The 24,943-nt window shown below is 40.8% G+C and overlaps 1 protein-coding gene across 10 annotated transcripts in view; it reads right to left on the reverse strand.

Annotated features, from left to right (window-relative positions):
* Positions 1–24,943, reverse strand: part of nrxn2b (neurexin 2b) — a 618,875-nt gene that overhangs the window by 483,522 nt on the left and 110,410 nt on the right. For all 10 annotated transcript variants that reach the window (XM_069519278.1, XM_069519277.1, XM_069519272.1 and 7 more), the window contains one exon: positions 21,457–21,477. In XM_069519278.1, coding sequence (XP_069375379.1) covers positions 21,457–21,477 — 21 coding nt within the window. The remainder of the gene's footprint in view (positions 1–21,456; positions 21,478–24,943) is intronic.

The following is a 24,943-nucleotide window of genomic DNA, read 5'->3' on the forward strand; positions in this document are numbered from 1 at the left end:
ATACTTAAAAAATGATGTATCAAACAATAATATTGGTCATAATGACAAATGTTTACAAGAAGGCAAAATTTGCTGGTAAAAATCGGGTCTTATTTAAACTGGCCCATTTTCTCACATTGAAAGTAGAAATTAACAATGATTACACACACATACATATGGGCATTTATTGTTATTTAATTTAGCCATAGGGAAACTGGCTTTTCAGTACTATCTAGAAAATGTATGATATAGATGTTTTGCATATAATTAATAAATGCACTTTATCTGGAGGCTTTAGAAGCACAGTCAGGGAATTAGTCCAGCAAAAATGGAGTGATCTATATTCAAGCTTATCTGTGATCGTACACTGGTGTACACTCACCTACAAGACTCAATCAATACAAATGTAATACACAGAAAATATTTACATTGCTTTAAGCAGCTCTATGGTTTTATTGCTCATCCCATCTTGACATGAATAGTACAGCATGTTCGTCAGCAAAATAATTAACTGGGATATTTGATATTTGGTATGCAGGATAATATGGTAAGAGTCAACTCTGACTCTAGATTATATTTCACTGTATCACAAGCCTTTGCTGTTTCATTTAGTCTTAAGCAAATCAATGTAAGTCTACGTAAAGACCTAAAACAACATGTGTGCGCATTAATGGTAGAAAGTGAGAAGGAGGGACTGAAAGCCAGTGAGATAGAGGGCTATTATAAAGGCTGTGTGGAGATAGTAGGGAGAGGTGGGAGGTGCAGGACAACTGTAAGCAACAGATTACTCCCTGATGTGTATTCCATCCCATCTTTGAACTGCAAAGTGTTGCTCTGAATGCTGTAAACAAAGAAGATCCCACTGCAAGCTTTTAGACTGCATAATAGCTAAATTGCATGCAACTGTATCTCCATAAGTGCTTGGTCAAAAGCCCTTACATGTAGGGTTGAGTATGGCTGTTGGTACTTTTAAGGGCACAGACTCGAATTGCATTGGTACCAGAATAAATACTCACGTTAAAATAAAGGGGGACATATTTCAGTGCATGAGAGTGCAACTTGGTGAGAGAGAAAGACAGTGAAACTTCACCCCATATCAGTGAATGGTGGCAATGCACCAGAAAGCTGAAGAAGATGATAATGTGACAACACAGGGAGTCAGGGAAATGGGGAGCTGGTGAAGCTGTCCACAAATCCCTGGTTATTAGTCTGAAATATGTCCCCAAAGGTAAAATATTTTAGAAAGACACACACACACACACACACACACACACACACACACACACACACACACACAGCTGCTTCATAATTCAAAAGAGAGACTTTCCTTTTTGCAGGATTGGCAGCTCAGGTCATTTAAAAGCAGCTGCAAATTTAATGGGGCAGCACAGAGTTCTCGAACGTCTCCAAGTCAGAACACAGTGTGAATCAGCTCCAACACAGGAACAAATCCTCTCACTGACAGAGGCACAGATGCTAATGACCCTATAGGCTCTGGCCCCTGTCTGGTGTGTTTTATGTATTTTGCCGGTAACAGTCGCTCATGGGTCCAGTGATGGAATACAACTGTGGGATCTGAAATGTGTGCTTTGTTATCATTGTGATTATTTTCCTCACGATGAAAGAACCATGAACAAGTTTCAAAAGACGAACGATGCACCAACACTGCTGTGATTCAACAGTTGCTCGATGAAAACAGCTCACCAATATATTGTGGTTTCTACAGAGCGTCTCTTTTGAAAAATTGAGCTGCTTATCACATTGTACACCATTGAGATATTTTCCATGAGAAAAGGGGAGTTGAGTCATATCAATGAGTCTTGCTTTAAGGGATGGTAAACAGTGCACCTGTTACTTTGGAGATTTTGCTCCTTAGATGTGCTAATCTGTGCTACCTGGGGAAAGCACTCTTGATATGAGTTTAGCAGCTGTGGATGTGTAAGTATACAGTCAACTATGGAGAACACTAATGGCTACTAATAACATACAGTTATTACAGAAAGAAGTCTGAAAAAACATGGGGCACAGAAGACAGCCCTGTCGGGACTACAAATGGTGACAATAATTAAGCAGGGAAATAGCAATAACAAGATTTTCCATTCTGAGCCTCCTCTGTCTCCCATTAAGTTGTTGTGGCAGTAAATAGCAGGTGAATTGGTCTCTTCAGGGTCTTTGGGATTGCTTATTGGTATAATGGCTATTATGGCCATCTGCTACATTCTGACACTCTTTTGTAAAAAAAAACACAAAAAAAACAATTATTTTTCTACTAATGTAATCTATGTTTTTTCAATAAACTTCAATAGGGGTCGGTAACCGGGAGAAACCATGGGTAAGAATCACTGCCAGATCAGTTTAATAAATCATTTAAATTTATACATAATCCACACACTTAAACAGTAATAAAGCAAATACAATTTCATTAAATGAAAAACATTGCACCCTAGACTGTTAATAAAAAGCTCTGCAGAAAATGTCCATCAAACAAACAATGAAAAGTAATCATTATCACAAGCCAAGCTAAAGTTTAGAAGAGTAGAAAAAAATAAAACTTTGCAGCCTGAGCAGCATGGCCACTACAATACTGTCACTGAAAGACTTTCACTTCCCATTACAGACATTGCCTGGTGTCGAAATGGAAGAACAGTAGTGTATAATAGTAACAAAAATGGCACACCACCCTCAAGTGGTTTACAAAGAGTCCTTCCTGTTCCTTTTAAAACTGTAGCATCGATCCGAAGCTGCCGGGACCAAGGATCAATATGAATTTAGTGAAATAATAGCTGAATGGTAAGAAACCAGCTTGCGGCCACGACTTCCAGCCAAATTAATTAGAGCAACAGCTCCAAACATCAAGGACTGTAATGTCAGTCTTCGCATGGCTAAAATCTCAACCAAGCAGCTGTGGGGGGGTTCACAGACAAGCAAACAGTTCTAGCTCAGTATCAAAACTCCACCTGTCGCTTACTTTTTTTTCCCCTACCTTTGATTTTCCTTCCTTCCTGCTGGAGCAAGACAGATTGCATAACACACAAAAAAGTGCTCTTGCTTTTATGGCTCGTCAAAGAAGTGAACACATTTCAGATTGGCTATATTTACCATATTGCCCATTTTTTTAATCTTTTGTTTGATTTTAACCTTGTATTTCAGTAATTTCATGTTTGCTTTGGGAAATCAATCTACAAATACAGTATACTCAGCTGTGATTTGACTCTTACCATAATCTCTCTGTGAGATGGGATGAAGCCAATTGTAAATGATACTCTGAAAGCCACTTTGACTTTAATCCCTCCTGTGAGTGTAAAAGTGGCGCTAAAAGCATTTTTTCAAGACTGTGGACCTGATGAAAAAATGTGCTCGATTAACTCAGATAGGCAAGGTTATCCTGCTTCAAACAAGCATCTAGAACTGCTGAGTTCAAACACTGTTTCCCTCTCCTGAGCTATGGAAATCAAGATCAAATTTATTGTTTGCCGCACACAGTGGTGTAAAGGAAACATGACATGGCTCCCTTGTTTGTGTCTGAATCTCTATGGTTCTTTGTTTCTGCCAAGTGACAGCAATTGATGCCAAAGATATATTTTTCCAGGACTTGGTTTTCAAGGGCCTGGTGAAGAAAGCACGTTTCTAATCAACCACCACTCAAAACACTGAAAAGAGGAGGGGAAAAATAACTCTCAACTGCAATCATTCATTTTATCCACCTGCCAGGCTGCTGGAAATGAAAACAGGCAGGTAAGATGAGGGCTCGAAGGGCAAGAGCCTCGGGAGTGGGCATCTGTCTGCCTTTCATACACTGGTTGGATCTGCATCTGTCAGTGCTGTCACTGCAAACTAAACAGTCGAAGGCAATGGCAAGTGTGGAACAAGAATAAGGGTAAAGAGTAGAAGTAGGATGCACAATTGTGAGATGGGGGTGTGATCTTGGATGAAATACATTACTCTGCTGGAAGACAAATTTTCCGGGAATTGCTCCCTTACTACTAGCAATTGTCTCTGCTTCTCCCAAGCTGAAGATTCCCATCTTGCACAGTGAGAACATGGGCAGGGTGAATAGAGGAAGGCAGATCTGTTAGTGACAGACAGGTACACCAGTCAATCATTTCATATTCATTAATTGATGTCCATTGAAGTATGTATCATTACCTTAATGACCAGAATACTGGTACATCTGACTATGGACACAACTAAAAGCCTGGTCAATAGTTTGTCACACACTAACAAAACATACCCAGTGATGAAAAGGCAGCTTTACTGGTAAACAGTGTCCAATGTCTGAAACTCAGGCTACTTAGATAATAAAATCAGTTTCGATCAACACATCACACACAATCCCAGCAGAGGGACCGCATCATACACAACATCAGAGCTTTCTGAACAAAGCTTTCTATTACCCCACATCTCCAGACATTTCCTGTTGTACTGTTCCTACTCCGTCTTTACCCTGGTAACCACCACAAAAAAACTAAACTAAATCACCGGCATCAAACATACAGACTTCAAAGTCACCTACCAGCCTACACCCCGTCTCTCAGACATGAAGGACAGAGCCATCATACACTCTAGCACCCATAATAGCAAATGACTGATCACCCAATTCAGCCCACAGTACAAATTGCTGCCATCTGTCAGAGATAAAGGACTTTGAAATGGAAGAAGAAGTCAGTTGCACCTTCTTCCATAAAAGCCCTAAACAAACTGCATCATTGACACCATTTAGAAGTGAATCTATTCATGTGTGAGTGCACATGTGCAAGTGTGAGCATGGGTAGAAGCAGAGGCATGCATTTATATGGGTGGTTTAGCCAAGTTTGTATATCATACAAAGCAGAAAAAGTAGTAACATAGTTTCTTTATGGAATATACACTGACAGTGGTAAATTCATCCCTGGTCCCTGGTTGATCACGGCTCCTATGTCCAAGTCTGTTTTAAACTGATTGTTTCATTTTTAGCCCATGTCCCATCTTTACACCAGTTTTGGGGAATTTTCTGTAGTTTTTGCCTAATCTTGCTAGCACTCTCTTGACAAATAGTGTACCTCCTACAAAGTGAATATATAGTTCAATTAACACTGCAGAAATGGTTTCAGCAAGAACGAAAAATTAGCATCATAATTTCCATTGATGTAGGTTTTATTGTAAGATTCTTGTATCATACTGTAGGTGCTACTAGTTATCCCTTAAAAACTGGAAACTAAATGTCAATGTGACCCTGTCCTAATCTATTATTTCAAATAATCTGTATAGATTTCTATATGCTAATCTTTCCATGCCATGTGTAATAGGTAGGAGCCAGACACTGTGATTCCTATGCCCTTAATGTAACAGCCTGCGCTGCTGACCTCATTTGTGGATCCACATTCTCTTTAATGTGGTGCTGCCCTGCAGAAATAGGGTCTCCCTCATATAAAATTTAAGGTTTACAGGGTGACTCTGTAATTGAGCTCAGCACAGCTCAATGCAGCCATGATATACCCCTCTGCTGAGTGTGTGTGAGCAGAGTGCATAAAGGACACTTATGCAGTTATTATGCCAAATCATTACTACAGTCAAATTACAGCATGCTAGTTTTCTCCTTCATAAGTTTATTCTGGTCTTGTTGTCCTGGTGATGACACTGTTTTTTTTCTATGATGGGGGCTAATAGCAGTTCACAGGTTAGGAAGCCGCATGAACAAGCCAAATAATAAAAACAACAGGAACTCAGTCGTGCTATTACCTAATCAGAGTTGTCTTTATCATAAAACAAAAAAACAAAAAACAACAACAACCTTTTTCTCTGCTTGCACAAACACAGCCATTATCTGGGTAAACAATTATTCACAGTGTGTGTAAATGCTGATTACAGCCTCCCCCTGTTGTGTGTAATGGGAGGGAGACATTCACTCATCAAATATGGATGGGATAGATGTTGATGCTTTCCATCATGGCAGTTAATCACGGCCTTCAGTAAACAGTAAAGGACAAGCGAGATGTGATATGGCAACTGTAAGTGGTTACTAGGAAGGTAAACACTTGCTGGTTTGCCTACTAAGTGTGTGTGGATGGTGAGAAGCACTGATTGGGTCCCAGATAGGTTTGGACACTTTGGTTAGTGATAAACTTTGTGGTGTGTGAAGACATCTCTTCCATATCAGAACATGTCAAACGTAAATCAAATCACAGATAATAATTGTAATAATAATGTATAATCGAGTCTAGAGTATATTGAACTTTTGAATGTTATTTAAGCATTATGGCTGTTACAGGCTGCCACAGTGGTGAAAACACTGACCTCAAATGACAGTTGTGAGTATATCTGTCCACATACAGCACTGTCATCCTGTGTACACAGTGTTGGTTGCAGAGACACTCACATGCCTAAAATCCCCTGACAAAGCAATATGTTTATCACCCTGCCATGGATTTTCTCTCAAGCTGAATGATGAGCTGGAGTCAGTGGCAAACATGCACACACCCATTTACCGCACAAGTTTAGCATGCAGGACTCATCGACCCACAGAGCACAGACAAACACATCCCACAGACAGGGAAGGAAAAAAAAAAAAAAAAAAAAAAACCTGCATCACGAGAGCGACTAACCTCTTGATCTGCACTTGATCTTCGCTTGTCTTCAAAAGGCAGGATCAGTGTCAGGCTAAGGTCAAAAAGTAAAGTCAAGGGGCCTATAGGGAGAGGGGATGAGGTTTAGCCCTGAGCCACAAGATTCAGAGGTTCAGGTGGAGGGCAAATTGGCAAGTAGAAAGGAGGAGGAAATGAAGAGTATTCTCATGGAACCATGGAAAGTAAGGTTGCCATACCTTCTTTAACATCAAATTCAAAGATTTCCCGGGCCCATTGGATATAAAGACAAGTCTGTGTATTTTAACACATTCTAGCCTCTTAAAGCTGTCTGATCATGTCAAGATCAGTCAATCTGAGGGGGCAGGTTTCTACTTGGGCATATTCAAGGTCAAATAGTTGTATATGAAAAAAAAATATATGAAAGAAATACAATTACAGAATATCACAATAATCTGGACAACTTAAACCAAGTTGAACAATGTTATAAGCACTATTCTCCAAAAATGTGGATGAATGAAATGACTTGACAATAACTATCTACTCCAGTGCTGCCTGTTGATTTTACACATCGTGCTATTCACGCAGCACTGCTCGCTAACGTAGGTGTAATTATATACAGGAATGAACCATCATTACTTCAAAAGTAGATAATTTTAGCCTACATCATCTCAAATCACTAGTTTAATGCATAACACCGTGTTGTTATTATTTATACTTGTCACATTGATTATGTCAATGGTTTTACTGAACATACTAGGTAATTCATATTCTGAATTAGTTTTTCCCCATGTGAGAAAATGGAACATCCCGTGCCATACTTTCCAGGATTGAAAGAACCTGTAGGAACTCTGGGGAAGAAAACCCTCATGTATCTGGGCTAATGGAGCACAATCTAAACGTGGGGCTTGTTCGACAGTAGCGACAAAGTTTCACTCTCGTTCGATATTTTGAAAAAGTGAACCAGCAGCAACGTACACAAAAACAATCTCGAGAAGCTAATTACCATACAGGACTAACTAATGCCTGCTGAATGCAGTGCTGTTTATTTTAAAAAGCCATTACGTAAGGTAATGAATATGCGTAGACTCGGGGGGCCAGCGGCTCAGCAAGCTTAGTGTTTACTCTGCTTTAAAAGGGTGCTGCTTGCATTTGGGCTCATTATAAGCTGCTCTGTATTCAGGGTAAAAGTGGGTGATAGTAATTCAAGGATTTGTGATGTATAGACTGAATTAGGGCAGTGATTTACCAAGTATGTTCATGCATACTGCTGTAAAGAATTCTTTCTTCATTTCTGACTGAAAGGACTGACCTACAGTTTACCTGGGGGGAAAAATTCAAGCACGAATGGGCCACGTGGCTTGTATTTAATACTGCATTTTATACGCTTTTGAATACCTAAATACTAAAAGTGGGGATATGTAACTGTGTGAATTACTGAACTTTGTGATTCTGGCTAGCCATGGTGGTGGCAGAGGGACTAATGCCCCAGCAGTAGAAAGGGCAAGGCACTCTGTGGAAAGGTAAAAAAAGGAAGGGAGGTCGACAAGTATGGGACTGGAGCTGTGGCTTAGTATGGCTGCCACGTCCACTACTCTGACAACTAATTTGCCCTAACATTTCAGCAAAAAGGTCAGACAACCCTCTGCCCAAGTTTATGAATAGTGTAAAGGGGCTCGGGCTGACAGAGAGGAGAAACAGCGAACAAGGCAGGTAGAAGGTCTCTTCATTGACTTGGCTTAGAGAGAGGGGGAGGCTACTCTTGTCAGTGTCCAGATGGGAGATGCTCTGTATCCTCTAAATCAGGAGTGGAGTTCTGACCTTATCTTATTCAACTGGGCCACTGGCTTAAGGCGCTGAATCGTTCAGCTTGCACTCTCTAGTGCCTGCAGATTTCACAATGGGACAAAAAAACACACACAAAAAAAAATATTCCTCAGTTGTAATAAATTATTCCTGCATGCAGAAGCCATACCCTTAAGCATGATTATGCCTTTGGTCTTCCAGGATGTAAATAAATGCACTTTCACACACTGCTTCATTTTCATATCTGAGGGGAGATGATGCCATAGCACATATACAAACGTCCTCCCACCTATGAGGATACACACATTGAGGTCACAAAGGTATGGGCAAAAACATGTGTAATTCAAAGATAACTGTCTTTGTCATGGGATTAACAGTATTATTGCTTGTAGGTGGATGGGTTAAGTTAATTATGTAGTTATTATTAAAAAACATTTAATCAACACAGTTGTTACAGTTAACTATATCTGAAGGCCAGCTGAATCCACCAGAGCATTAAAGATATATTTCAGACTGCTTGTCGTTCAATGTCTTTCATACACAGACATCTGACTGATACACTTTCAGCGAAAATAGAAATACAGTTTATTATAATTAATTATGTGTAAAGGTTGAAATAAATGTTTAAATAAGGTAAAATTATAAAGGGCAAAAATGACCCAGTATCGCCCCAGTGGAGGCCAGTGATGTTTCCATGGAAATATAATATATGTACTGTATGTATGTTATTTGGTGATGACAGTAGGATCAATTTACAGCAATAGAAACCTAACAGAATTATGGTGTCACAATTTACTATAATTCATCCATTATTCAAATAATAACAAACATCAGTTTAGATGAAAACTACAAAAAGAAATCCCCTCATGGTTGGAAAAAGTCTGACTGAACTGAGAAATTACAAATTAAGGCCTGGACTGTTTAACAAAATGTTTAACATCGGAGTGCACAAAGTAATTCCTTTGAGAAGGTGCACACATTTATGCACAAACAGGCTTACACTTAAGGCACAGCACGGGCTCTGCGCATTATGCTAGAAGATTAATTTAGCTAGTTTGTCCTCCCACATGTTACCTCTTTACCGTCTCCTGAGCTACTCTAAAGCATCACATGGCTCCAAAGTTACTCTTCCTCTTACTCTTCACTGGCCATTCAGACCACGGTCCACATGAAAACAGGCAATTCCCTGAATGCTTTCTGTCCAGATGGGCCGAGCCAGCGACACTTGTTCAATTAAAGGCATGAGGGGAGACCTAACCACTTTATTATCTGCAAGCTGGCCCCACATTGATCAGCCTGACTGGGACCACTCACAGACTGGGTGACAGCTTAATCTGGGTCCTGCACATGCACAAACGCAGTCTTTCACTTTTCACACCCACACTCACTGACATATGCCTGCACACACGCATACACACGCATACACACGCATACACACACACACACACACACACACACACACACACACACACACACACACACACACACACACACACACACACACACACACACACACAGACAGACACACACACACACAGACAGACACACACAAAATCTATTCAGGAGAGATGTGGATATACTGTGGATTCTGCACAAGTGTTCATTTGTCTGCCTCATGTTAGCAAAAGAAAGAAGAGGTTTTGGGGGATGGATTGGTTTCAGTCACTGCAAACTGTCAAGCCATGAAAACAAACAGATGTATTTATTTTGGTTTCCTGGTGGAACCAGCAGAAATCTAATTGCTAGGGTAGATTTCAAGACTCAGTCTGAGGCACAAGCTTATTGACTACTTGTAGCATCAGGATTGTTCCGCGACCTGCTTTCTACATGTTCATTTTACTGTTTAGATGAATCAAACAATCCAAAACTCTCTGACTTAGGGATATAAAGGGATTGTGCGGGATTGTGCAGTATTAGGTAGGCAGGGTGAAGCTGCCTGTCGCTGCTTCAGGATTGGGGCAGACACGCATTTGTATCCTTGTACCCTGCTCTATTACCCTGACGCACAGGGGAGCTGCTCCCACCACACACTTTCATCAGAATTGTCATGATTATTCATAATGATGAATTGATGAGTGATTGAGAAGCCTCGGAGACACTGTTATACCATTAGAGTACATAACCCGACTTATATTCAAGGGAATACAGTAGTTATACCAGAAACCTGACAAAGCAGCTCTGCTGCAGAATTGCAGAGGACACGCTCCCTGTGAACAACCGCGTCACAAAGCTGTTCCGCGCCACAACCGCAGCCAGTTTGGCCCGAGCGTCAGAATGTTGCTTAGATGTTGCTGAGCAACCGACACTGCACACTGCACAATGCACCGTGCGCTCTGGCTGGACCTGCAGAGCTGTGCAGGCAGGCTGGGTGCTTTCCCTCGGGCTTGGTGGTGCTGTGGTCGGGTTGTGTGCACTGTGGCTGGGCCATCGGAGCTGTCCAGGGTCCCTGGGGGCCTGCCCCACCTGCCTGAGCTCTGCCTCGGGCAGGAGAGCTGTGAAGGGGGGCTGAGTGACTCCCCACAGGCTCAGTGGTGCTGTGGCCAGGCTGTGCGCATTCTGCCTCGGCCAGTGGAGATGTGCAGGCCCCCCTGGGCCCCTTACCCCTCAATGAAATGCAGACGTCTGGTCTGCAGAGCTTCCCGCAACTGCTTGAAATGCCAGTTCTGCAGTGTAATATATGCTGTCTTCTGCAGAATTTGTAAAGCTAAGCAATTATGTGTCGGGCACCTGAATAGCTAGCAGCGACCCTGCTGCCGCATGTCCTCCCTCCCGACTCCTCCACTGACCTGTGCTCATTTTTTCCATTAACAATAAACACCAACACTTTTCAGAAGTTATTAGGCTTCGTACAGTACTGAAGCTTACTTTGTGATTTGCACTAGAGTTTATGAGACACGTATTTAAACAAATTGAACACACAGTTCAACTGCCACACACAACGTGAGATGTGACGCACACAGCCAGGACATCAGGTTTAAAGTGACACCATACATTAATGACTGAATACATCTGATGGTCAGTTTGTGTGAATAGTGACAGAACCACAAACACATGTACATGTACACATAAACATACAGATACAAATACACACACAGGGATGAAAGGCCATGTGGTGTATACCAACACTTTGTAGATGACAGTGGATTACTTGCCAAAATGAAACCCTGGTCTAGCTGAACCGTCATTAACAGTGAATCCTAGTGAAGTATCTAGGCCATGTCTCGTCCTACTGAAACAGCCTGCTGCTTTGATGCCTCAGCTCTTGAGGTTCCCGCTAACCTCCCCCTTTACCTCGCGCTGTCCCTTGTTTCCTATCTCTATCTATCCATTCCTTCATCTTTGCAGTCCAAGCCTTTGCTGTTCATCCTTCATCTCACTCTCAGCCTTGTCTACAATTTCTCCATTTCTACCTCTCCTCCTCCAGATGATCACATGCTGGGAAATCAAGTAGGCCAGGCCTAAGCCACTAGAAGAGAGCACTGGGTGTCTTTGGCAGTAAAGCTCCTCCTCTGTGGCCCTCAGAGAATCAGAGACACAACAGATAAATAAGTATCAGCGGTAGTGCGGAGAGGCTCTGTGGCAGCTGCTGAACAAATGTATGGTGTTTCTGATAACAACCCATCATAGTGGTTAGGCCACACTGACACTGAAGGAAAACAATTAAGGGAGCCTCGTCTGCAGGGACGTTGCAAAAGGGACGATTCAAACATTTTCCTCACATGTCTGGTTCGCTTGACTAAACTAAGCAGTAACTTCACATGCTGTATTTAAGAACCCAGAGTTGACCTAATCATTTGTACTGCAGTCCAATGTGAAAACAGTACGAGTCTACACCAGTCCACAATGGAAGCTGTGTTTGCAGTTGCACTGCAGCAGCATTTTGAAAACAGGACAGACTCATTTTTCAGTGGTAATCATGAGCTGCCCAAAGCAACAGGAACTTTCTAAAATAATTCTGTAAACTGTGGGTTTATGTGTATAGTTTTATTTATAAAGCCTTAGTTTATACAATAGTTTCAGTTAATGTTTTTTTTTTCCTCCTCTGTCTGTTCAGTTTTTAATTAGTGTGGCATTAAGATACATTTTTAAGAATCTATTGCCATTTTTCGAATGGTCAAAAATGATGATGGAGATGATAATTTGCATTTATTTGATCACATGCAATGTAGATGTATTTTAAGAGTGGATTTTAAAAGCCAACCAAAGAGCTAGAAATGCTTTACAGATACAGACAGGAGAACTACATTCCCCCCCTACTACTTTTAGGAATTGGAGGGTTGGAAAATGAAAAACTATGTTTCAGGACACAGAACTGTAACATATCTTTGGGATATGTGCAGCAATGTGTGAATATGACTTAATTGTTCAGAGTAATGTTTAAAAAACTGAGAACAGCAAAAGTGACTTAAACAGTCTAAGTGTATGCTTGTGCAGATTTGAGCGCAGAGCAATAAAGAGAAGTTTAACTAAATTGGTGGCTTGAATCTAAAAACACTAAATCCTGAGTTTATGTCAAATTGTCAACGAAAAAACCTGTTATCTACATATGAGAAATGATATGGAGTGTTTTTCCCCCGGTCTATCTCTAAAGAACTCCCTATATAGTTTGATATTAGACACAGAATTAATGAGGCAAACATAGCGTACATCTGGATTCTCAAGTCAATTTTTTTTTTTTTTTCTGGATGAGCCTAAAGATATTTTGGGGATTTGGGAGATGTGACTGTTTTCACAATTTGTATTATTTTTTTACACTGGGTAAATGATTTTATTCTCCTTGTCAGTTTAATGCTTTTTGCCTCTGCATAACCATTATCAACACGGGCTTATGTAGGTGCTCAACAAAGGTGCCAGATTCAGCACTAACAGGTTTGGTATGATATTTGTCACTTTCATTGAAAACACAGTTTTTCTTCCTCTGAGGATACACTTTAATCTGGAACACGAAACACCATAGTATATTTTTAAAATATTTGTTTTACATTAAGCTGTTTTTACAACTACTTATTTAATCCAGAGGTTAGGTTAGGTTTAAGCTGTGGTGAGCTTTGATTACTGTGTCCATCAGCATGGTTGGTTTAAAGCTGTTTTATTACACAAGATATGTACAGATTATGAAATGCTGAAAGGACACGTATGCAGCTTTGAAGAGTAAGTGTGAAGTTGTGTGTGTGCATGTTAAATGTGATGTATTTATTTATCTGCTGCTCATCCTCACAAGGTCAAAGGTCAGAATTTGCTACAGTGCTGCATTGCACCAGCTGGTAGGGATTCAGTGTCTTGCTAAAGGACATTTCAACAGCTTGCCTCAAGTGTCTGTTTATAAAAGGCTTAAACTCAGGTGAAAGGCATTGCTTGACTGCCTTCACATGACTGCACATTGTTCTAGACCAGCCGTAAACACTGTACCACAGCCGAAATGCTTCAGTCTTACTCTTATTCTCCACTGAGATTAAAGTGAAATGCTATTAATGTATGCAATAAAATCCAGTAATCAGTCGTGACCAATGCTATGTACCTTTAATCTACCTTCAATGAAAGAAACTTATCTGTGTTCAACCTTTATGTTTAAGTCCCACCACATTTAAAGGTTACTGAATTTAACTTGAAAAAAAAAGGAGTCAAATAAACAACATATACTAAAGAATTAAGGCACCACCAAGAAAGAGAAAGCACAAGAATAATTAAACAATAGAAAAAGAGCGAGATGGTAATTGCAAGAGACAAAAAGTGATAAGAGATAGGAGAGGGAGAAACAAAGGGAAGGATTTAGCAAGAGAAAAATACATTCTCCAATCTACTAAACTTGAATCCCAAACTAATATCATTTTACATTCAGGCGGCTGGAGGGTGGTCCTCAGCGGCAAAACAAGCTCACTCAAGTGTTGCCTTTTTCCCATTATGAAAGTGAGGGAGTGATGAGGAGAGAATAGCTGTATTCCCCATATCCCTTGTTTTATTGGTCACTCTTATTCATCTCACCGGGCTATTGATCTCCATTTTACCAGACCATTTCTCTCTGCACTGCCTCCGTGCCACCAACAGCCTTTCATACATAATTGTGGGCGTGCTAAATGAATGTTTGACAATAAATAAAAGCCAGGCTGAAGCAGGGAGGCTGAAACAAATGCTCACCTGGTGAATGCATCAGAGTCTCTTTGAGCTCCTTTGCAATTTGGACTGAGAAAGGGAGTCAGGCAGTGAAATTGAATTTTCAGTATGGTAGACATCAGAGGGATTGGGGCTTGGACAAGTCACAGTGATGGGAAAACACACACAACCACATATGCATGTATCACACACTTGCGCACAAAGAGCTGCAAAGTCTGTCTTGTCGTGAGAGGAACACATTTACACACAACAATCCATGCACACATGTACAACTGAGAAAAAAAGTGGTGGTAACCACTTGTCTCAACCTTTTGGCTTAGCGGTCAGATGGAAGTGAGAGTGAGTGTAAGGTCTTTTATTTTCTTAGTACTAGCTGTCGACTCAGGGATGGGCAGGAGATGGACTTTTTGCTGGTCTCTGCCCAAATGCAATCTCTCACAGTGTCACCTGGCCAGCATGGACTCTTAGCTTTACAGTCAGTGGCATTTCATGGCATAATTGAATTCAGAAAAGGATGCAGGGGCACAACTTGAGTGTTTGTGTTGGTTGAGAAAGAAAAAATGTGACTTGGTTTGAACTATGGAGAAGTGTTTGTTGTTGTCAGGAGAATAGTGAGATGAGAGTAAGTTTCTACATATATGTCAGCACGCCTGTCTAGGCACACAAAGGCAACAACACAGCATAAATGTGTGCTTCAGTATTTGTTGCTTAAATCTCCACTGATGTTCAACTCATACTGTAATCAGCTGTTTCGTAATGCTCAGTGAAATCAGACACAGCTCCATTTGGAAGCAATGTGGCCCTTATATAGCAGAAAGCTAAAAGATGTCTGCTCTCTTGCTTCTACCATAATTTGAAAATTGTTAGCAGTTCACTTGCCAGCATATTTAACAGCACATCCTGCAAATATCAATGATACCGGGGATTTAAAAGAGACAGCAATGACTGAGATGCTCAGGTAGTAATTACTTTACCAACCTTCATGTGTTAATCTGAGCTGTTCCCAGTAGGGTGTAAGCTGCAGACCATCACCACTGCCGGCGTTAGATCTGCTGGGTTAATCACCTACTCATTAAATGACTTACTATGATCTCTTATAATAGTGTCAAACATTAGGAGCCACCAAAGGAACAAGGTTAAGCCCTTATTAAGGACTTACACTGGATGCTAACACTTGTGTCATGAGGTGCTGTATTTGAATGCATTTCAATAAGAGGGAAATCCTATTATGTTTTATAGCTCTAATTTTTATTTCACCATATTAGGTATACCTTGTGGGCGTTAGGACACCTGGTTTAGCCTGTTAGTCCTTTGCATGCTATTGGCTCACTGAACAGCACACTAATACTGGTTCCTACCTCTGCTCTGCAGCGTCAGTTCTTCTTGGCATAGATTCCACAAGATGTTAGAAACATTCCTCTGAGATTGTGCTCTATATTAACATGACTGCATCACATCATTTCTGCTGCATGTTCATACTGCAAATCTCATGTCCTACCACACTGCAAAGCTTTTATTGGGATTGAGCTCTGTATCACAGCTGGAAAGAGAGGTTATCTGAGATATGTTAGCGTCTCTGTCACCTTCAACTGGCCAGTGTCCTCTGACCTTCGTCATCAACAAGGACTTTATGTTCACAGCACCTCAGTTGTTTTTTTTCTTCAAAAATCTCAGGAGATCAACAGTTTCAAAGATCCTCAAACAAACCCATCTGGCAGCAACAATCATGCCATGGTCAAAGTCATGCAGAGACATTTTTCTCCCCCTATTCTAACTCTTGATGTGAATATTAACTTGACACAATGTTTTCTCAGTTACATGCAACATCTATTGCACTTCTGTCTGTCCTGGGAGAGGGGTCTCTCCTCACATGTGGCTCTTCCTGAGGTTTCACATTTTTTTACCCTGTTAATAGGGTTTTTTCAGTAGTTTTTCCTTACTCTTGCTTAGAGTTAAGAACAGAGGATGTCACCCCTTGTGAATATGGGCTTTACAAATAAAATTTGATTGATTAACTGAAGCCCCTACCTGTATCTGTGTGATTGTATGCACTTCCACATGATAATTGTGAGAATAAACCGTACAGGTGTGCCAAATATAGTTCTATAGTCAGTGTGTCCACTCTATATATCCTTTAATAACCTAAAGCTGAATTTCATAACTTCCTATAGAGGCATCCTGCCAGTAAGCCTCTTAGCGAAAACCTATACATTTATCTTGTAGGAGAGGGATGAAGTTGATGACAAAGAGAGGGCAGAACAAAATAGGAGGAATTGCTAAAGGAAAGGATGAGAGAAATGTAAAAAAGTTACAGATAGGACAAGACATTGATTGATGAGACAGGGATAAAGCTAACGATGGGTGAAGGGATAAGAGAAGAGGAAGAAAGCAAAACATCATTGAGTGATAGATGGGTGGATCAAAAACAGGAGGAGGATTACCACCACTGTATCCCTGACCGGGCATAAATTAGCTGGCGCAGACAACAAAACGAGAGATGAGGCAATATAAACTCCAGATACCTCACAACCCCAAAGTCCACTGGGAAATGCTTAAAAAGTCTGTCTTTGTTTGAATCCTATTTCAAAAGCAACAAAGGTACGGACGTGCACAACAAATGTTCGTTTAGCACACTGAGGAAAGAAGTACATTGATGAGAGTGTTAAAATCTCTCCCAAAGCTCCTTGTGGTATGTCATGGTAATACAGGAGAAGTGCTAAGGTTTAAATTTTTGTGTTGAAGGTAGAAGAAAAATAAGAAACTAAAAGAGGGTTGACTTCAGAAAGTTAAGAAGAATGTAATGTAAAAAAATTGTGGTCCTGCAACCTTTCAGCTAGTTAAAAGTCAAATCTTACTTGGAAGGCAATCTAATAGCTGCACTATGGAAACTTAAATGTATGCTATATCTGTCAAATACTGGCTGAACTGGGGAATATGTGGCCATTTAAAGTTTGACAGAGCTGTTCTAGACTTGAAAAGAAAAAAACAAAGAAGAATCTCAAGCAGAGCAGCACAATCTGGCACACACAATGCTCTCCTTCACATACAAACACACAAACACTACACCCCACCAGAGCTCTGGGCCATTCATTGTCCAATCCATTTCTCTCTCCATCATGGCAAACAATATTGCCTAAGGCCATGCATGTTGACACTGAAGCATCTGGAGTTGCTCACAAGTGGACGCCCACTCCATCCCCTTAGACTTGGTTATCACAAAGCAGAAAAATAAAAAGAGAGAGGAGAGAAAAAATAAAAAGAGTCTGAACCGTGTGGGGTGAAATTATCGTCTTGCGAGAACAGGCATGGCTGGACTTTGGCTCTTCCAGGACCCGGGGATGCCTAATCTCACGGCAACATCTGGCAGTAGCTGGGCAGGCAGAGGAAACATCAAGGCATCCTGCTGTCCAAAGGCTCTTGAGCAATTTCAGAGCTGAAGAAAGAAGTCATTCAGCTCTGTGCCACCCATTCCATCCTTGGTAATTTTTTCCATTTCAATGAGGTTACTGTGTGAATACGTGCTTGCTTATATAAAACCTATTCTCCTCAATTGCATGTGAGTAAAATGGTAGCCAGCAATCTTCCACAATCAATTGCTGTATTTAAACACTGGAAATTTCCCGTGCATTCAATGGAAAATGCAGTTAAGCTTTATTGATCTGAAAGAATGGACAAATTGTTTTGTTACGCAATGCTATTATATAAATAAATGCCTTATCATTCTTCATTGCTATAGCAATGAACCATTTCTTGGCAAGACCAAAACCTTTTTCATCGCCCAGGTGGGGAGCCTTTTAGCCAATGGAATTCAAAATAACAACAGCAGTTGGAGTTTGAATAAGGATCATGTACATGCACCATTTATTCCAGAAACAAATAAAATCTAGGTTAATACCACAATGACATCAGTACATTTAGTATTTGCTTTATACTCTTTTGTTTTCTCCTTCTGTTGCCTTGATGCAGACGCATTTAGAAAACAGTACATTTTTCGGTCAATGATTCTGTTTTATTTCTCCTGTGCAAATAAGAATAAAATCCATAATCTCGTTTGGATGATCCAAAGTAATCTCCTATAACTACAGACCCCACTCAAATCTATAATCCGATATCTCTGGCAAACATCCAACTCCATTTTTTACGCTGGGGGGAAAGAAAAAAATGTTACTGTCCTCCCCCGCGGGTGAGATTAAGTTGAAGGTCTGTGTGGCTCAGAGAGAAAAGATCATTAGCCTTGATCAGATTGATTAAGATCAGCGGGGCCAGCTCGGAACATCCCTCACCCAAACACAGCAGTGGGTCAGTAAATCCATCAGCCAGTCTCAGGGGCCAACCACACTGACCACGGTTAGATTTGGTCTGTTACTATCCAATTGCATACGAGGCATTTTTTCTCTCAGCCATGTCCATGGTCATAGTCTGTCAGACCATCAGCTGAAGTAAAATTAAATATGACTATCCTTCAGCATCTGAATGAACAGCATTTTTCTGCCTTAGCAAGTTATTATTTCTTCACTCTTTCTTCTTTTGTATCTAGTCCGTCTTCACCGACGACTACGCCTAAACACAATTCAGTTCAGTATGAAATAAAATGCCTTGCACGATAGCACTTTATCAACAGGTGCCACCAACAGATCCAGGTGGTTGAAATGGCTACCTTGAGGTCACAAACCCCTTCACCTAACCTATGAATGCATTCAGCATGTTGTGACATGTCTTTAATAACCTACATAGGAACACCATCGCTACGGACAATGGAGCTTACATAATGAAAGTATACATCACACATGCAGTCCTCCAGGGAAAGGACATGCTTGGCAGTACACAGATGGCAAACGTGTGGCTAGCTCACCGGTAAAAACAGGTCAGTGTTGCAAGCAAATCATCAATCGAGGTCCTACAGTGGGGGAGCCAAGGCCACCAGCCACCTTCCAGGGGCACCAGCCTCCCTGGGGTGTTTCTACATCTTTTTGCATCATCAATCTCAATCAACCTTTGACCACATGGTCACCGACACTAATTAGACCAAATACGGTCACAGACAAACCCTAAAAATAGAAGAGAAAGGAGTGCAGGTGCACTCTGTGGATTTGGTATCAGAGACAATGAGCCGCTAAATAAATCTATTGAGCTGTCTTGTTCATACACAACACACTGGGAACTAGGAACACAACTCCTTGTCTTTAATTAAATTGCATTGCTTCAGAGAGCACAAATTAATTGAGATGTTAGTATTTATATTTTCGAAAATTAGAACAGTTTTATATAAGCTTTCATACTCACTTTCACACAAGTGTTATGATGCCGCTGAAGAAAACACCTAGAGCCTTGCAACTGTCCCCCTCTCAAAGTGCTGGGAGCACACCCAATCAAAGAAAATTAGCCTTCAACACATGTCCTTACCTAGTGCAAAGAAATATCTGCAGATCATTCTCCAAATAGTATTGCAAACAAAAGCTGCTGAGCTAAAAAGGTCTGGCTTGAGTGACATTGCCTTGACATGCGTTATCACAAACACCAGCTCATAGTATCTGTTACTTTAATAAAAACGTACAAAGTACTTTAACTTTGCACTTTGATGTGTTTGAGAGTCTAGTTTTACTTTTGCAGACTGGTGAAAAAGGACAATTAGGTCCCTTGTGAGGTGCCTTTCCCTTTCTTGAGTAGGTCGCTTCTCTTCATCCCCTTCCTCTGCTCCTCCACACCTGCTCTATCTAACAAACAAAGCTTGTTTGCCCCTCACCTCGCTCCACATCAGTCTAGGGGCTCTAATCTGTCAAGCACTGTTGCCAGGAATCGTAGGATTGCCACCATTTATTGCTATTCCCAACCTTCCCCTGACATTTTCTCATCAAGGTCTTCAGGGACTCGGGACACGGCTTCAAGGGTGCACACACACACACACACACACACCCACATCAGACAAACAAATATAAACAGTCATTACAAGAGACTTGCATTTCTCATGTAGGAACAAGCTGAGAAAATGTCAGCTACACTTTCTACATATCAAGCCGAGACCAGGATTTAAATAAAACTCACTAGGTTAGTTGATAACGATGAAATAATACTATGATATATGATTCTATATTTCCAATATGCCACAAGATAAACAACTAATGCGATGTAGAAAAGACTGAGAGACAACTGGCATTTAGGATATCAGCTTTAAAAGAAAACCTGGTGGAAGGGGATGTTTGTTATAGTGATTTCCCCTGCTGGTTCAGGCAGTGTGATAAGTAATCCATCATCTCAAACTCAGCAAGGAAGAAATGCAACTCAGAAACATGCAAACACACTCACACTCCCAGACAGCGCTTCGCCACGCAGCGCATAGATCCAAAAAAGCCTGTTTCTCTTAAGTGTGACAGACAACAAAAGGTGAACCTCTTCCAGATCAGTGAATAGTGGAGAGAGACAACAGCCTGTAGACAGACAAGCTAAAGCTTATCTATCCATCAAGTCGGGCAACATCCAGCACAAGGTTAGTGCCTGGCCCAAGGGCTAATGAGGCCCCTCAGGCCCCCCCCCCACTTGCAGCCTTAGTTCACCGTTGTTGGATATAGGACAGGGAGGAAAGCAGAAAGACAGCATCTCAAAATCACCATGTCATATCTTGTTAGCTTTGACAAAATCTTGTTAACAGCTAAATTGGCTCAGGATTGCCAAGCCATCTTGGCATTTTTTTTTTCCATTTTTAAGTGATTGTGTGAATTATGCTGCCATATGCAGAAAACAAACAAACAAAACCAACTTAAAAAGGACAAGATTAAATAAACAAGATTAAACAGGGATGATTTTGGTTGTGAAGCCATTGCTTTTGTCTTTTTCAGAAACTGTAATTTAGGCCCCCTGGAAGTCACTTATAACCGCAGTCCAAACAGACAATGCCCCTCCCCAGAGGGAGGGCAGAAAGCATAAATAAGCAGCCAGCATCAGAATCCATGACAGCATTAGGGATAGCCTGAGGAGGGCCTGAGGAGGAAAATATCTGTCTTACCTTCAACAGCATACTCTTCAGCTTCAGGGGAGGAACCGACAGGAGTGCATGGAAAAGAGAAAGAGAGCAGAGTCATTAGATGCTAATTCTTCCTCAAAAAACTGTCTTTCTATTTTTTCTTTAAGCAAAACCTTTACATGATAAAATCTAAATAAAGAGTGTCAACGATGGTTGACATCTTGGAGTCTTGACAGCAAAACAAAATGAAGTCTACCCTCCTGAATATTTAATCTGGTGTCTTTTATCTGACTTTCTTAATGCTGTGACTGTTCCAATAATCCCACTAACACACATATTTCTCTATTTGAGAAATATCCAAGGAGAGTGTGGAAGACCAGCATACCATAGGCACACTCCCCTCCATAGGGAGCAGGAGGCTTCAGTCAAAGAGGATCCCCAACTGAGAGAGGGCGACTCTCACACACTTCACTCTGGCTAATGATTCAGTGAGGGGGAGTCTAAGAGATGAGGCTCTAGCAGGACACTTAACTTAAAAAAGCTAGCCTACAGCAGCAGAGGCCAGCCTGCAATGCTAGAATATAAAACTGCTGCTGCCTAGCACTCTAGAAACTCCAATGTCGGAAGATGAGGCACGGCTGGAGAATGTAAAGCAGCCTGGAGCTTTGCATCCCAGAGGAGAACTTGGCATTTTGATCTGCTGTTGTGGGTGTGGGACCTGGGTCTTCGTGGGACGCTGCTGTAATGAGTTGTAGCATGGTCAATAATACACAAATGACTATACTGAGCTGGTTCATTGCTACAGCTTGTCAGTAACAGAAACAGTAGACGCATACAGTATTCTCACAGGCTTTTTGTGCCCCAGCAGCATACAATTTACGGAAAACAGTGAGGTCAGGCGAAGTGAACATATACTATGTTTTTGAGTTGGAAAGGGCAAATCTATTTTTCATATATGGTGCATGTGTTGCTTGTGTGTTGGGAAGCCTAGACAGTTAAGAGTTGCTTTTAACATTAAGATTTGATGATGAGGGCCATTTAAAAGTCAGAAACACACCATTTGGCCTCCGACGGGGCTGACGAGTAGAAAAAGCGGATATCCCACAACATACCAGCAGAGTTCCTGAAAAGGTATTCTCTTGAATGCACCCTCTGCATGAAGCAAATCCTCATACATCTCTGTCCCATCTTCAACGGGTTTTGAGCACAAACAATAGTAATGTATAGTTATTAGAAACCACAAGGTTCATAAATAAGGACTCCAAGAGGAAAACATTATGATTCCCTGTTCCCACTTGATATGGAGAAGGCACAACAGAGACAACATTTAAGAAAGACAAGAAAGTTTGACGAGTCAAGGTGACTGTCACGAGTGCTGCCATTTACCATAAATACATCAACTTTGATAATAATAAAACCCCTCTATAAGTGTTTGAGTGGGGTGTGGTGTATTTAAATAGCAGATAGGAACCAGCAGGCTAATCGGAGCATTTGCAAAGCTTAAAGCACGCACACCGCGTTTGTCTGATGTGGAGTAGAGGTTGTTTATATAATCACTGGCCATGACTCTGCCTTTCCCTCATCTCATCTCCTGATCATAGTCCATCATCCTGTCTTTCATTGTCCTCCCTCATATCCTCCCATCTCTCTCTCTCTATCCAAAGCTGTAGCGGAGGATGTTTGATGTACAGTAAAGGTTTTTTTTTTTTACATCATCACCAGCCATGACTCATCCTTTCCCCTCCATTCATCTCTCCACAAAGTCCCTCATACCCTCTTTCTTAGTGGTCCCTCTGTCTCGCTGTCAAAACTCAGCTTCATGGAAGTCCTTATTTCACTAAAAAAGAGGGACACTGCTTCAGAGAAAAAGATAAACAGGACTGACCTGGATGTTGATTTTCTTTAATTAAAATGCATGACGAGCAGCGCCATGACCAGACTTTCCTATACATCTATAGTGTGTCAACAATTCACATTCAAGCTCTAAAACTTTAATCTGCACTTTTGTCACATCCCTCATTTTGCACATAGAAAGATACTCGTCTGTTGAGGACATTAAGAATGATCCATCAAGAGGCCCCACTATAAGATTTAGTAAGCGCCACTAATTGTTAAATCCATATCATTTTAAGGTTGACTCTGACTTGACAGATAATCCTTTTGAGCAAGCATTCTTTCTCCCTGGAAATAGTTCTGAAATCTAGCCTTAAGGATGAAATATGATTTCAGTCAGACACTTGCTGGGGTATGCCCCACCCTTTGGAGCTTGTCCCTTTCATGCCATTGATAGTTTCCAGTAGTCTTTACCACCCATTATCTTTATCCCAGAGCTGTTTTTCATTATGGTCTATCTCACATAGCCTTAGGCTTTGAGCTTCACTGGGATCTCAGTCTTTTGAATGCACTTTGTGATTCATATGGGAGCATGGAGAACGAAGGAAAATGCTCTAAAGCTTTTCTATGTACTATATGAGATGTCCCCGTGCAAAAAAGACGCTCATAGCTGGGGCTTAGAATTATTTCCGGGGTAAAAAGAGGAATACACATTATTTATTGTAACCTTTTTCACCCAATCCAAGACTCAAAAGAAATCTAAAAGGCTGAAATGTAGACATAAACTTGTGTTAAACTGACAGCAAGTGAAATGTGTCATTTCTTTCGTATATCTCTAATTTACTGTGCAATACCTCCAGCAGTAAATGCAATAAAAAGTCTAAATTAAGCGAGAAGGCAGTCATGGGGTATAAAAGAGCAGAAATCAGGCTGCAATAAAAATAAATACCAAAGTAAAATTCAGATGGAAGCTATGCAGAAACTGGATTTCTACACCAATGAATCCCTGCAGGCTTTGGAGGCAAATGAGAGACTTTTCAGACCTAATCCTCACCAAGCTAACTAAAGGATTTACAGAGGGGAGAAAAAGCACGGCTGCATTGAAAAACAATCTCCTCTCTAGCACTATCATCCCATTTCCTCACATGTGAAGGAAGCTTCACGATTAACTGCTGGTTAGAGAGACAAATGGCACGAGGGGGCATAGGGTAATAATGCAGGTTCAACATGCAAAAAAATGTAATGTAAAAAAATCAGTATGATTGTAGAAACATCATACTGGAACTGCACACTAAATACAAGTTAATGAATTAAGGAGCTATAATTTAAAATAGATAATGACACTTAATAAAATAAGGTTGCACATAAAACTGTTAGGTAACCAATGAATCAACCAGTGTGTCTATCATGTGACTGTTGACTAAAATAATCTCTTTTTTTATGGAATAATCTTTTCATAATAGATAAGGGCTGAAGCATTAAGTCCTTGTTATTTCTGTGACATTAGAGGCAATGGGGCTGTGTATATTGTTCAGTTATTTAGTTCTTACAAAGTACATGCCAACTGAAATATTGATGTATGAGGATAAATGAGGAGCATCTCATATACACTGTCTTATTCTTCTTCTTGTAGATTATTGTAAAGACAATAACAAAGATGTTAAATGGTAAATTATGCTGAAATAGGGACTTTTGT

Source organism: Paralichthys olivaceus, chromosome 22, assembly GCF_024713975.1.
Source record: "Paralichthys olivaceus isolate ysfri-2021 chromosome 22, ASM2471397v2, whole genome shotgun sequence".
Lineage (NCBI taxonomy): Eukaryota > Metazoa > Chordata > Actinopteri > Pleuronectiformes > Paralichthyidae > Paralichthys > Paralichthys olivaceus.